Below are 15,282 nucleotides of genomic sequence, written 5' to 3' on the forward strand. Positions count from 1 at the left end.
TAATGAACATCTGCAACAATGACGGACCACCAGGGGACTCTGACATAACACATGCTCTGCTCCCTTTTTTAAATGTACTTTGATCATTTTAAGTCCATGTTTACTTGTGTGTGCATATTTAATGTGTGTCTTTTTTTGTTGCCGCGGCGTAACGGTAATCTTAACCTTTTTGATCTCTGTACTTCGACACTTACTTTTGTTCAAATAGGATTTGCTTGTTGGCTAAAGCATTCACAGTTCATAGGGTGCTTTGTCTGGGGGCCCTAATTGGGTATTGCCCCTTGTGCACAGACCAGATTGCTATGCTAAAAATCTGGGTCCTCAAGTTCCTGATGTTTTGTGACATTCTTCTGATGGACCTGGAGATCATAGCATGGACTATTTATTTATTTATTGTTATTGTTATTTATTTATTTATTTTTTTGCATTGATTTGTGATGACAAGCCATGGTAGATTGAAAATGCTAACCTAGTACAGCAACTGCATGAAAATTCCTTGCAGCTTTACCTTAGCTGTTGTGGTATGTTATATAGTTTGTTTAGTTTGGCAGCCTATGACAGACACTGGGCACTGTAATTAGATTAAAAAGCAGATCTAATTTGATTGATACTGATAAGATGTAGTTATCAGGCTGGACTACAAGCAAACACTGGACTAAATTCTTGTGGGGGATTAATACTGCTGCTCCTGTAGCCCCCAAACAAAAGCAAGTTCACACCTGGGCCAGGCCACTATACATTTACCCTGCAGACAGACAGGCAAAGTATTCTCACAGGTTTTCAGCAATGTGTTAAAATGTCACCTGTCTAATGGGCCCTTGTTATAATGTATTTCAGTACAATATTTGTGTATTTGAAGGATAATTTAAGGAGCTGGAGAGCATGTGCTCATTCAAAATGTGCACAAGTATTATCCAAAGCATAGGCCAAGTCTTACTGTCAATGTACCTCACCTGGGCAAATGCAGCAATCATCATTAGCTAATTACAAATAAACATCGGGGACATTAGTATAGCATAGTATATATAGTTCTCCAGGCTTTATGAAGGTTTTTTAAAGTTTTTCTTTGGACATTGCCTGCTTTTTCATTAATTTTCTGTCCAGTCCTTGTAACTGATCATTTTCAGGGGGATAGTTCTTTTTGTTTGTTTGTTAAGTCACTTTACACTGACCTGTGAATCATTCCGACATAATAAAAAGGCCCCTAAGTCAAGTATTATTGCACTATTCCCAAAGAACTATTAACCGAAAATATGGCATATTCCAGCATGGTGTGCAGTGTGTTTTGAAAACTAAAAAACAAAACAAAACTGGGAAGCATCCGATTGGCAATGGCTTATTTTTTCAGCATAATGATCCCAAACACACTGCCAGTGCAGTAAAAGCATACCCGGATAGCTCCTCATATCCAAAGAAGAGATCTGAATGTTCCTCAAGAAGCCTGGAGAACTATTCCCAAAGACTTTTTAAAGACATTCCAAGAAAGCTTGACAAAGTGAGTTCAAAATGTGTTGAAGAATAGGGATGATCATACCGGTTATTGACATTGATAGATTGAATCTTTATTTTGAACATGTTGAAAAAGTACAACAACATAGAATTAAAAGAGACAAATAAACAAAGCAAAACAAAAGGAAAACGAGCAACCACAACTACATATAACTTTCATGTTCAAAAAGGAGCAGGAAGAAGCATAAGCTTATAAAATCGTTATATGGAAAACATGGAAAATCGATAAAAAAGACAATTTATCCATTGCATATTTTAAAATACATGTTAATTTTTATATGTGTCCGTTAGTGTACGTGACGGTTAATAAAATGCTGTGGGGGGTGTTTGTTTTTGGGCAAGTCTTTTTATCTGTTGGTAAGACCTCGTCATTATTTATATTGGTGAGGGGAGAAAAAACAACCGGAACTTCCGCTAGATTGAAACGGAAGTAGGTACGTGGCTGCTTCAGCTGACAGTCTACATGATGGCGACAGAGGTTCAGAGCGGCGACCTCGACAGCGCTACTTCTAGCCGGCTCGAAGTTTCCATCGATGGCCTCACCCTCACTCCGGACCCGGAGGGCGAGCAGAGCCAGGCCGAAGAACCGGAGTCCATACCCACGGAACCCAGCACAGATAAGCCGGGCGGCGCTGAAGGCGAAGATGGAGAGACTGCCAAATGTGCGATAGAGAGGAAATGGGGCTTTCCTCTGCTGGAGCTGTACGGAATGGCCCTTAAATTTTTTAAAGGTACTTCATGTTTGTTTCAATCGCCAAGCGGTGAGAAAGCTGCTCGAACGGTTTAAAGTGTGGCGCTCGCTGGTTCAGGCTAGCAGGTTGTTAGCATTAGCTGCTAGCTGTCACCACCGGGACTGGTGCTACTGCTGTCAGCCTCGGTGTTACATTAGCTTCACGGCTAACTAGTGTCTAACGCTGCTGGCCGTTAAAGGGTAAAAGAACCACGGCACTTGTGAGTAGCCCCTTTGTGTCAGCTGATTTGCCACTGTTGTCTCCTTTCTGGGTTTTTTTGTCTTTGGACCAAAGAGGAGTGACTATACTTATTACCAGCTTGCATATTTCTATGCATGCTTCCTCCACCAAATGAGGAAGATTTCCATTCCAATTGAATGACAGCTTATTCTGGGATGTGTTCAGGAGCTTTTAAACACGCTCTCCCTCTGCTGTGACTGAAGCGGGACTGCATCAGGTGGCAGCTGCCCTCAAAGATTTTTTCCTCCCAAAGTACTCAATGACAAGTTCCTGCTGTGCTGGAGGAATTATTATTATGAGGATACAACTGCTGCATAGTTTTAGCTCACCGCCCCTAAAAACAGTTAACCACGTTTTCAGTCTATGGGGGGGTTTATGTGACGGCTTGACTGTTTTTACACCTGCCCTTTCATATTACTCATATGCTGCTACTACTTGTAGTACTACTTTTATATGTGCTTTGGGAGCCATTTTTAGGCCTTCTGGACATGCTGGGATGGATTTAAAGCATATTGAAATACCCTAAGTAGTTGAATAATTGGAAAAAAAATTGTGATATGTGTGGCTATTCTGCAGCCTGACCATTCTTACTAGTTCTATATGTCTGCTTTACAAAAAGCCACAAATCCTGCAAAATACTCTGTCCATACTTTCCAGTCATCCTACACAAGTGTAAGCTGTATTGAACACTGGGCATTTGTGCTGTTTGTATTATGGCAGAACACTTGTGATGACTGTGCAAACAGGTCGGGGCCTGGCTGCCACTCTGTGTGATAGTAATCTGGGCTTTGTATTTCTTGTCAGTGTGTCAGACAGGGTTAGGTCTACTTGCTCAACTTGTTCAACTCAACTACCTAAATCTCCCTTTTGCCTCACTTTAAATCAAGCTTTAGGTATGACTAATGTTATCTCAGTGTTTCATTCGTAATGATTTTAGCCACAAAGAAGCTTGAAAAGTTTAGAGTGGGAGAGCACAGTTAGGAGTAATTATCTGCGCTTTACAGTCTTGGCACAAGAACATAACACTCCTGTACGCGGGAGTTTTTACTACCTTGTTGTGCACACAAGCTGCACTGTAGTATTCACTGCAGGTGGACATTAACAGGATTGCCTGCAAACTCATTGCTTCCACTTTGCTGCCTTCAGATAAAGATGGAAAGGCCTTCCACCCGACCTATGAGGAGAAGCTTCGATTGGTGGCTCTGCACAAACAGGTGTTACTCGGTCCTTACAATCCCGATGCTTCACCAGAGGTCGGCTTCTTTGATGTCCTGGGCAACGACCGCAGGTAACACAAGCTTACTTCTGTGTGTGTGTGTGTTCGTGTGTGTGTGTGTTCGTGTGTGTGTTCATGCATGTGACCTTTGGATTGTAGTGGACATCTCAGTGATTTTTGCTTTGTATCAGGAAATAGACACTCGTGCATTTTCACTCATTAACAGTTTAAAATGGATTCAGACAATGGATGAAAATCATCCTGTTCAGAATGAAATTTTAAAAAAATAATGCACCTATTATTGTCTACACCTTGACCTGTGTGCAGGAAAGAGTGGGCTTCACTGGGTAACATGGAGAAGGACGATGCCATGGTGGAGTTTGTCAAGCTACTTAACAAATGCTGTAACCTCTTTGCCCCATACGTCACATCACACAAGATCGAAAGGGAGGAGCAGGAGAGGAAAAGGTGGGAGGACCGGCTTCTTTGTCCAAGGGACATTCATCTGCTAGTGTGTCTTAAATTTAGTTTCTACCACAATTTGCTCTCTATTTATCTAGAAAAGCTGGAAAGCTGTGGTTAGTTTGGGTGGATAGGTTATACAGTATTTGACCTTGTTAGAATGTCGTGATATTCATGTATATTTCACAGTTTGGGCTTTTGTTTGCATGTAAATTATGCATTTTGATCCATTTGCGTTATTTAAATCATTCAATTCTCTTCTTCAGGAGAGAAGAAGAAGAGCGTCTAAGGCGGGAAGAGGAAGAAAGGGAGCGACAGAGGCTGGAGGAAGAGAGACGGAGGCTTGAGGAGGAGGAAAGGCTTAGAAGAGAGGAAGAAGAAAGGAGGCAGGCAGAAGAGGAGAGGCTACGGATTGAGCAGCAGAAGTATGTGTGGTGTTGTTTCTTTTTTAATTTTATATATAAGCATTCCTCTCCTTTTGTATTTAAATCTGTATGCTTTTTTTCTTTTTAAATCACTTTTTATTTCCACATATTTTGTGAGACCGAAAACAAGGGTTAGTCCTGTGCTGACACTTGGCCCAAAGATGAAAATCTCACTACAAATCTGTCTGACTTCCTGTTGTTTTCCTGTATTTCCATTGTCATTCATTTTACTGTAACCAGACAACAGATAATGGCAGCATTAAATGCGCAGACAGCGGTGCAGTTCCAACAGTATGCTGCTCAGCAGTACCCAAACAGCCCTGAGCAACAGATGAGCCTCATCCGTCAGCTGCAGGAGCAGCACTATCAGCAGTACATGCAGCAGCTCTACCAGGTCCAGCTGGCCCAGCAACAGGTAGGATGCAGAATCCCAACATAACATAGACTTTTCACTGATTGAGTTTTATTGTTCAATATATAGGATTTGCAGTTAATGTGGGAGTACTTAGAATAGATTAGAAGGATTGCCTGCAGGTCTTTCTTTGGCCCCAAATTCAATCTGATCAGTTGACCCCTGAGATTAGTCCCTTAATTAACTCTTCATTATCTGACTGAAAGGAATGTGTGTCAGAGCCTAGCAGCTGTATTATCTAGGATAGATTTAGTGTAGAAATCCCTTGCTAATAATTAGCCTTCCAAACTGGGTGGTATATGTCTTGACAGCACACACCTTTATTCATGTCCTCTTTAATATCCTGACTGATGCATAAAACCTTCCTGTAAGACATCGGCCTCCCTTTAGAGTCCTTCCAGCTCAAGTGAACTGTTAAATTGCAAAAGAGTTATTGAAAAATAGCCAAAAATGTTTTAAACCTTTTGACTTGAATTACTTTATTTTATACCATTTTTAACAGCCAGGTGTGGTAAACAAAAACCTCAAACAAAGACTAAGATGAAAAATCCCTGAGCAAATCAGTTGTTCAAAAGTCTAGCCCTAGGTCTACTCGTATGCAGCAAAGCGGAAAAACAGACCCTTCGGTTTTCGAGATGTATAGGATGTTGCCAGAAGATGGAAATTTAATTGTTAATAATCTTATCCAACCCTAACACAGCCCTGGTGAAACTAGATTGTTGGTTTCTCTTTCTCATCCTAGGCGGCCTTACAGAAGCAGCAGCAGTCTGATTCAATGGTGCAGGGCACCCTAGAATCTAGCAGCTTCCACACAGGTGAACCCATCTCTGCATCCTCAGCTGGACCATTGTGTGCTGCTTCACCACAGACTGGAGAAGAAGCTCCAACAATCAATGGAGGCCAGTCAGACTCTTACTCAGAGAGTATGGATCGGGAGCCAGAGCCTGAACCGGCAGAAGAGGTCTCAGAGAATGGGCCTTTATTAGGTTGGTGGGCTGCTCTATATCAATCTCAAAATAAAAGCATGAAATATTGGAGCAGCTAATGACTAGGGGTCAGACAGGGTAAGCTCTCTGTCAGAGCAGTGAAGCGGTCTGCCAAGCTTGAAACATGATGCTTATCTGCTGTGCCCTTGTTGATGTAACCTGGAGGGCAGAAGAGCTGGAACAAGCGACACACAATAATGTGTTGGTTTAGGTTTCACCCAGTCACATATTCCGCTTACAGGAGTAAAAGACGTCACAGTAGATATGCAAAAGTCCTTGGTGTGAATCCAAAACGCATATCCCTTTCCAAATGACTTCCTTCTTCCTGTTCAGTGGAATGATAAATGAAGCTGGGGTAGCTGTGCCTGCAAAAACAAATCTTTGCTATTATGCACATGGATTCTGGTTTTCTCTGATCGTTCTGAGACACACAGGTTTCCTCCAAGTTGAGCTTGTTTAGGATTCGGTCTGCATATGCTGGAAGGGAATCGCTTATTAGGAAATGTACTGTTTGTTTTGTAAGAAAACTGGTAGACAATAGATAATGTCTTCTCTTTCCTTTTGATTGCAGCAGAATCCCCACCAGTCATAGCTGCTCCTTCCATGTGGACACGGCCACAGATCAAGGACTTCAAGGAGAAAATCCGTCAGGACGCAGACAGCGTGATCACGGTGGGGCGCGGCGAGGTGGTGACGGTGCGTGTTCCCACTCATGAAGACGGCTCGTACCTGTTCTGGGAGTTTGCTACAGACTATTACGACATCGGCTTTGGGGTCTTCTTCGAGTGGACGGACGCAGCCTCTGCTTCAGTCAGCGTGCACGTGTCAGAGTCCAGTGAAGAGGATGAAGATGATGAAGGTGAGGGTACCGTAGTGTTTTTTTTTTTTTTTTTTTTTTTTTTTTTAAACTTGCTGTACTTAAACACATTCCTTATTATTATGTAAACAGCAGTTATGCATTACAGCCTTGAGGCTTCTCACTTAATCATACCATGATTGGTTTGGTTAATTATTCATGCTGGATGCCCCCATACAACCCCTACAATGATTTGTTCTCCCCCCAGGATCGAACCAGGGTTAGGCAGCTGTGTCAACCACTACTGTGACTGTTTCCTTTCACTGTTGGGTATAAGCCGTACAGCTGTTTTTGGTTTTTATATATAATATATAGGGAATTTAAATAGTGAATTATATTTATATAGTTTTACTAGTGGCAACACCTAAACTCTTATTTTGAAAGTTTAGTTGCCTCTAACCAGTTAGCCCTGACTGTTCCCCTCCTGTATTTTCCCTGCTGATTGGCTTGTTGGTCAGGTTGATCATCCCTCTCCAAAAAGCACTTTGTCCCACGGTTAACGGCGCTCCAGTTCCAGTATCTTGGACTGTAGCTGGCGATGGTGGTCATCCTTTTGCTTAAGAGAACTACCGTCAGTTCAAATGCTTGTCGTATCAGAATAGGCTGAGAACTGGTTAACTGTGTGTGACACTACGGCTACGTTCACACTGCATGCGAAAGCGCATCAAATCCGACTTTTTTGACCCATATCCGATCATGGTATGACAGTGTGAACGGCACAAATCCAATATTTTCAAATCCGATCTGGGTCACTTTCATATGTGGTACTGAATGCGATACATATCTGATGTTTCAGAAAGCGACTGCTGTTTGAATGGTCATGTGGCATTAAATCCGTCTTTTACGTCACTGACACAAGACAGACGCCAAGTATCAGCGCTGGAGAAGCGCCCGATAAGACATCGCGAATGCTTCGTGGCCATCCCGTGTAGATGTTAGTGAAACTGTTGGGAAGACAGCATTGGAAAAACGTGAACATTTTATTTGTACTGTATAATCTGCAGATTCTGACAGAAATCTGTAACTATCCTTTGAAGCACCGCTCCTCTCTAAAACAGCAATAAGGATAATTATTATGCCATATGTAAATAACAAAATAGCTTTATAACTTAAAGCAAAATTGGGAAACGTAAAACCCGAAACAAGTCTTTATATTAAGGGCCATCAGTCAAATAATACTGTTTGGTCTGGATCTAAACAGAGGGCGTTGTGTGTGACGTCTTCTTTTGCGCATGCGGGCCGCTTTGAGGGTTCACACTAGAGCGCGTTTGCGGTCACATTTTATTTGTAATGTGAACAAGCAGACAAAAAAATTGGATTTGATCAAAAAATCGGAATTGAGCATTAAGACCTGCAGTGTGAACGTAGCCTACTGCTGCCCTCTGTACAACAGAACGGTGGAGTCGGTCCACAGAACGAGAGACATGCGATTATATCACTTAGTGCTAAGTTATTTGTTACAAAACTACTGGGAAAATAAAATATTTGTTGAGAAATTAAAAAAAAAAAAAGTGTCTTTCATGATGCTCATGCACTTCTGTACATGTACACACAAAGTCTGCATGAAGGCTGTCAATGCTCTAATTAGTGTTGTCTTGTGCTTTATTTCTGTGGCTTCAGTTATAAGCCTGTTTGAGAGATTAGTAACTAGTTTTCCATTAATATTTTATTCTTATCCTACACTTATAATTAATTATCCACTGACTCTTGCCATTGTAACAAAAGTCCTGCCTATCTTTTGTCATATACAGGAAAGCATATGACTGAATACTGGCAGTCAAATTATTGAACAACATTGACTTTTTTTAATAATATTGATATTGTGCTGTTCTCACAGTCCAATTAAATGTTTGGATGCTTTGTCACCTTTAAGTTCTAGTGTTTTCTTTACCTCTCACACTAACCTGTAAGGAATACCCACTGTTGGGCTCATTTCTTGGAATGTAATGCAAAAATCATACAGCACAAAATGTATTCTTGTTTGCGCAAATAATGCATTGATGTTTTGTTTGTTTTGGGGTTTTTTTACCTGCAGGCGAGCCAACCAGTGAGGAAGAGAAGGCCAAGAAGGAGGCAGGGAAGCCTCAGGTGGATGAGATTGTACCGGTTTACCGGAGGGACTGTCATGAGGAGGTGTACGCCGGCAGCCACCAGTACCCAGGTCGCGGAGTCTACCTGCTCAAGTTCGACAACTCCTATTCACTCTGGCGCTCCAAGAGTGTTTACTACAGAGTCTACTACACCAGATAAGCCTGAATACAGACACAAGGGGAGCCAAGGAGTGTGTATGTTCGTATATATAAATATATGTATGTACGTGTGTGTTTGTGAGGGGGGGAGGGTGAAGATTTGTGTGAAGGCAGCCTGTATTTGTGTGTATGTGTGCGTGTGTGCGAAGGAGGAAACTACAGATTTATTCTGGATTAAACCACCAGAGGGAGACAAAGAGACACATCTGGAGTCGTAGTCTGGAGACTCGACTAATATGTATTTACTGTATGTGTACGCGTGACCCAAGATGCACCCATGCTAGATCCCGTTATCGAGCCCTTGGAAGAGGAGTGCGTATACCCGTTGTATATTCACCACCTGTCCTTGCTGCATTCACACCAAGCTGTAGGACTTTGCTCTCATGATATATTTCACCAGTTTCCTCCCCTGGGCTCCACTTAAGTCACCAAAGCCCGGCCCAGCACTGTCCGACACGGTGGCGTTGTGGCTGCTTGTGCTCCAAGTGATGCTATCATAACCACAAATGGAAACTTGGCGGCTCCACGAGCCTATGTTTCCCTTTCTTTCTTTTCTTTTTCTGTTTGTTTGTTTGTTTGCTTTTGAGTGGAAAAGGTGGTTGTTTATCCCACAAGTACACAGAGGACAATGTTAGAAATCAATTTATTATTAAAGATGTGCTTCATAACACTATGCCTTTTACTCAGAGATCGTCTGGTCTTTGCCAAGTGTGTTCTCACTCATTTAAACAGCCCGGGTTCTCAAACCTGCTCATCCTTTTTGTTGTCACAAAGCCACCGTACCTGTATGAAGATCTGAGAGGATTGTGAAGTGGAATGAGTGGTCTTTTTCATCTTCTTCTCGCAAACGTTCTGTTTCTTATACTTATTTCGAGAGTCAGGTTACAACAGCAGTGTGTGTCTTTTTAAACTTGCATCATTTATGAAGGACCGGCAAGAAGTCATTCAGTAACATGGGTGTTGAAGGAGGGTGTGCAAAACATCATTCACATGGTAATTTATGGCTGTGAGCCTTATCGGCTGCAGAAGCGTCACAGTGTAAGAAGTGTAAAAGTCAAATTGGTGTAGGAGTAATTTCCGTTCTCCCACAAATGTTTTTCCGTTTGAGTTTTTACAAAAAAAAAAAAGTTGCTCGTTGACAGTCCCTCATCATATGTGTTGTTCACCACTTGTTAATTAAAGACTCACAAAAAAGAAAGAGCTTGTGTTGTCAATGTTAGCAGGGGGATTTGTTTTATCATTCCTGTTTTCCTGTTCAGAGCTCTGACACGCACGTGACAATAAACTCAACTAACCATCCTTTTTTTTTTTTTTTTTTTTTTTTTTTTTTTTTAGGTCATAACACACTGTTACATCTGTGTAGAAAATCCATAACACAAAACACTGTTTTGTCTACTTTTTTCCTTTCTTCCTCTTTGACTTGTCATCTCAAACATTATGAATAAAAAATAAATAAATAAATAAATAAAAAGGAAAAAAGAGGTGATTAGAATTGTGTTCTGCGTGACACGGTTGCTTACTAACATTTAAATGTTTTTTTTTATTATTATTGAAAATGTAATTTAGATTCATTCTGTTCTTCAGCTACGCATGACATATGTACCCAACATCTGAGTGCGTTGTGAGAATTGCTGTATGAACTGTGCTCTCTGAATCAAAGTGATTGTCGAATATGGCAAGTGGGCATCGAGGACATTTGATTTCACTTTATCACACTTTAGTTTTTTTTTTTTTGTGTGTGTGTGTGTGGGTGTGTGTAAATGCAAAGCAACTTTAAAGACAGAGGCGGAGTATCTTGCAAGCCAGTTAACCCTCCAGTGTTTGCAGAGCATCATTATTTAATGACTCCTGCCTCCAAATCCATTCAGTGATTTGTGCAACAGAATGTCACTACTTGCGGCTCACACAAGCCCTAAACGTCAAGAAAGTCCCCGTAACCTCAAATGTGATGTTTTTTTTGTTCGTGGCTCATCAAAGGGTTTGATTTGAGATGTTTAAGCCTTGTATGTAAATAATTCTATAAATGATGTTTATGTATGGGTTTTTAAATGTGGAAGAAGGCTGTGGGTTTTTTGCGAATGAATGCACTGTAATATGACACGTGCATTTTACCCCGAATGAAAGTCCAAAACTTGTAGGAAGTACGAGACTCCCTTAACATAAAATTTCATTTTTTTTGTATTGTTTTAATGTTTGGATCTCTTATGATTTGCAAGATCTTTTTGGGCATATATTTAATCTTGATTAAACGTATCTTCATCTCTATAATTGTCTGCTTATTGCTGCTTGCTCTGGTTTCTATAGCACCAAGGTGTCAGCAGAAAAAGCACAAGTGGATGTAACTCATTTAATAAGAAGACAGTGCCGGTTCACTCACAGTTGATTACCTATGTGCTTGATTTGCAGCGACACAAGCTCATGGGTCTTGCCTCCCAGTAGTTAAGTGGCGAGAAGCTTTGTATTTTAAACAAACAGAGGATACGGGAAATGTGAGGACACCAAAAAATGGCCTTGGAACAACACGCCACTGTCAGGCTTGTTCCTTTTTCCACCAGTAGTAAATGTGTCATCCTCACGCTGCTTTCCTGTCAAACACAATTTGTGCTGAGGGAAGGACAAATGCGGATATTGCTCATGCCTGAGAGAACAATCCACTTAACTTTGTGTTTTCTGTGTATGTGGGGTGTCTCAATATTCAGAGCGGTGGGGGCATAAATCCAACATTTCACATGCAAATATTGAGCAACGTGCTACTAAACTATTGCCACATAGAACATATTGAGTAATGAGAAAACGGTGAAAGTGACAGGAATGCTTGCAACTATGCTGGAAGTTGCAGTATTCACTAAAAGACACCAGGGGGCGCATTAATAGCTACGGAGCAGAGACAGGACTTCATCCACTGAACTTGTGGCCTGTTAATTTTAAAAGTGAGTTGAGGGGATGGTGTGCCCTTGAAAAGAGCTGTGAGGAATTTAAAGAGCAGATATGGGAATGTCAGATGGTGAACAGAGGAGCTGGACAAACATGCCATGTGCACACACTGAGGTCATAAATTACAGACAAGTGTTCAGAGAATGTGTTACCATGAGGTTATTTTAAATGGTATGAAAAAAAAAACTTATGTCTGTTTGCTCTGTAATAACTGTGGGCAAATTCCCCTTTAAAAATAAATGTGCAACAGACAAGAGAAACATTAGCGAAATAGCAAGAAAATAACATGACTACCTCAAAGTATCCAGACTAGGCTACCTACATATCATTTTGTTAACGCCATGATTTTTGACTTGATGACTTTCATGAATATGAGAAACTGAGAAACGATCCGAGACTTACTAACTCGAAATAGCTAAAAATGTAAGAAATTGAAATAAACTCTAGAAATTATAAAATACATATAATTACATTTGTGTCTGACAGTAAAAATTCTTTTTTTTTCCTTTTAAAAAATCTCGACATACTCAAAATTAGTGTGACAGGTACTAGCTTAAAATGCTAAGACCATTTAAGCTGACTCAAATTTTGAATTTATGGATGGCATTTTTTTTCAGTTGCAGAAAAACGAAAATAATAAATTAATAAAATGAATGTTTGTGTTCGACATTTATTTATTTATTTATTGGGGGGGGGGGGGGGGGGTAATGTACTTATGTAAAGTCAGGGTTAGGGTTGATGAGAGATTTACTAACTCTATATAACTATATATATATATAATAAAAAAAACTAAGTATAAGACTTATTAAGTCAAACCATTTGAGAAAGATTTTAATTTTGATTTCAGATAATAAATAAATAAATAAAAAATACGATCCAGGATCTACAGCTTCCAGGTTTCCTGCTCGTTTCCTTCCTTGTTCCGTTTTCTGAAGCGCTCCGGTCCTTGTTTTGTGACAGGCCGCTCTCTCCGGAGGGAGGCAGGTAAACTCTGCGCTTCTTTCTGGCTCCGGCTCCACTCGCTACAGGTGGTTGTAGTATTTTCCGGGTTTTTATTTGTACATTTCCCTACTTTTCCTTGTGATTTTTTTTCTTTCCAGCCTGCACTGTGTCTGGTTGAATTTGAATAGACTTTAGGAGGCAACGTCTGCAGTGTACAGCAGCACAAAGTCCCCATGCTTTGAAAATCAGAATATGGCGGGATTCAAGGATTATTCCTCAACCGCGGGGAGGGAGTTCGTGTTGGGTTTGTTTTAAAGCTTTGTTTTTCTCGGCGTGAACACTTTTCGGTCCCGCTGGAGTTATTGGTATGAAATAAATATGCCCTTTCACCAGAGGACTATCGAGCCCCGCCGTGTGAGCAGGCTATCGGCGAAGAAGGATGGCTGGAAACCTAGGGAAGAAGCCGGCAAACGCAAACTGCGAAAACCCGTTTTGTTCTCATCGCTGGATGAGGTTGGCTGTCATACGCTGACTAACGTAATACATCAACTTTCCGACCTTTCCCGATATGCCAGCGACATCTTCCTGGGCATCGAGATGGAGGCGGGGATGGTGTTTAGAAGATCCTGCAGGATCGAGGAGCGCCTGCAAATTCTGCAGGATGAAGTCCACAAGCTTGATCCCAAGAAAGTCAAAATCCGTGAGTCTGCACTGTTGGCCACTTGTTTTTGTCCGTCTTACTCTACTGATCTTTTGGCTCCAATCACTTTAGCTTTCTATGAAATGCTTACAAGCCACTAAATGAGATCCAGAGACATGCAAAAATGCATGCAGTGAGTTCATATTTGTAGATATGATGTGCATGTTATGTATGATTCGAGAGTTTAAATATGTCTGTGTGAGAGAGGTGCGTCTACCTTCTAGTTTTTCCTGTTATGATAACATGTGCAGTAGTGTGGAGAGGTCCAAGGTGACTGTCATGATTTGTCTTTTTAAAAGAGTCAAAGAGGAGTGACCACTGACTCCTGCCCACATGGCTTTATTTGCCTGATTGGGACTTATGTTAACAGGGGCATTGTGTCAGAAATGATGGATATCCTCTCAACATACTGGCCATCTGTATCCAGGTCCTCAAAGGGCACTGAGATCCCAGGAGACCCTTCACCTTCCTCATCTCTCCTTAATGTCCATAAAGCTGATAAACACACAGACAAATGGAAAATCAATTTGTTTACTTTTAAAGTTTTGTGATTTGTTTAGCCTGCTTTTATTAAAGCTCCCTCCTTTAGGAGGGTTAAATATTAACTGAGACTGACTCATGCTCTGGTGACTGTGCAAGCAAGACTGAGAGATAGGCCTGTCATTTTATCTGCTGAGCTGCAGACCTGAGGCAGAGCCTTTGAATGACTGCATATCTGCCTCTCGACACCTATTTAAGACTCTGTTATGTGGTAATGTGTGTAAACCCAGCAGTTAAGGGATCATGTTTTCTATTGAGTCCCTGCCTCTTTTTCTTATCTAACTTGCTTCCGAAATGTATTGCAAAGTAGTGCTGGGAAGATTGGTGCAAATTCCTCTAAACCCAAGTGAAAGAGGAGGATTTCATCTCTGACTCACTCACTTTTGTTTCCTTTTTACTGTCCTTCCTCCTGCATTTGATCTGCGTCTGTCCATCCTGCCTTGTGTCTAAATATGACTCACCCTTTGTCACACAAACACACACAGGTTCAAAAGTGACTGCAGAGAAATGATAAGCCGAACAGGCAGACAGATCCCAGACGGAGGTGAAGGGGTGTAGGAGTGCCCACTACATGACAGCAACCAGCCCCAGTCATGACTCGACTGCTCCCATTTTCTGTACCTGTTGGAAGTTTTGATGCGGTTTTAGGCGGGACTGGGAGCTCTTTCTGAAAGGGTTTGTCTCATTTAAAGACCTGATTCATCAGAAGCCGAAGACGAGGTGTGAGAGAGTAGGCTGGAATGCGGTGTGTTATGTCGCGATCTGCAGTTCCCACACGCCCTCAAAGCCGTGTGTTAGGTTTACGGAAGCGCTGAGTCTAGATTTATTACAACGCAGACACTGAAGCTCAACGCCAGCTTTTTCCACACATGGAAACACCTGTATTTTTTTTTTTAAGTGCCCTCCAGCGTTAATCCATGAAAAGAGTCCTGGATCTGAATATGCCAGAACACCTGGCAGAGTTACTTTGAATTTGGTATTTGAATAAAAGTTACTGTGTCATGCGCATGACTCCAGGAAACAAAGCATTCTTTGCCATGTTGTGCTATTTTACAGCTGTTTCTCACTGGTTTACAAAGT

General features: G+C 41.3%; 2 protein-coding genes across 5 annotated transcripts in view; both read left to right on the forward strand.

Annotated features, from left to right (window-relative positions):
* Nucleotides 1–1,918: 1,918 nt before the first annotated feature.
* acbd3 (acyl-Coenzyme A binding domain containing 3) lies at nt 1,919–11,351 on the forward strand. Of its 2 annotated transcripts, none has more exons than XM_040017643.1 (8): nt 1,919–2,240; nt 3,627–3,768; nt 4,024–4,164; nt 4,425–4,583; nt 4,824–4,998; nt 5,738–5,981; nt 6,556–6,840; nt 8,873–11,351. In XM_040017643.1, exons 1-8 carry the CDS (start codon nt 1,973–1,975, stop codon nt 9,085–9,087), a joined length of 1,629 nt encoding a protein of 542 aa, XP_039873577.1. In that variant the 5' UTR covers nt 1,919–1,972; the 3' UTR covers nt 9,088–11,351. The 2 variants fall into 2 exon arrangements, with proteins under 2 accessions (XP_039873577.1, XP_039873576.1); XM_040017642.1 differs by having other exon boundaries at nt 1,921–2,240; nt 6,553–6,840.
* Nucleotides 11,352–12,960: 1,609 nt separating this feature from the next.
* The window catches only part of nhsl1b (NHS-like 1b), a 97,273-nt gene continuing 94,951 nt past the window's right edge, over nt 12,961–15,282 (forward strand). The window contains exon 1 of one of the 3 annotated variants that reach the window (XM_040017635.1): nt 12,961–13,662. In XM_040017635.1, the coding sequence (XP_039873569.1) occupies nt 13,341–13,662 (322 nt within the window). In that variant the 5' untranslated portion in view covers nt 12,961–13,340. The remainder of the gene's footprint in view (nt 13,663–15,282) is intronic. The other 2 variants (XM_040017630.1, XM_040017633.1) reach the window with 2 other exon arrangements.

Source organism: Simochromis diagramma, unplaced genomic scaffold (genome assembly GCF_900408965.1).
Source record: "Simochromis diagramma unplaced genomic scaffold, fSimDia1.1 OVJJ01000802.1, whole genome shotgun sequence".
In the NCBI taxonomy this organism is placed as follows: Eukaryota; Metazoa; Chordata; class Actinopteri; order Cichliformes; family Cichlidae; genus Simochromis; species Simochromis diagramma.

Coding starts and splice junctions, on each gene's coding strand:
- acbd3 (XM_040017642.1), top strand. CDS start 1,973: ATGATGGCGACAGAGGTTCAGAGCGGCGACCTCGACAGCGCTACTTCT. Junction 2,241..3,626: donor GGCCCTTAAATTTTTTAAAG/GTACTTCATGTT, acceptor TGCTGCCTTCAG/ATAAAGATGGAAAGGCCTTC. Junction 4,999..5,737: donor TCCAGCTGGCCCAGCAACAG/GTAGGATGCAGA, acceptor TTCTCATCCTAG/GCGGCCTTACAGAAGCAGCA.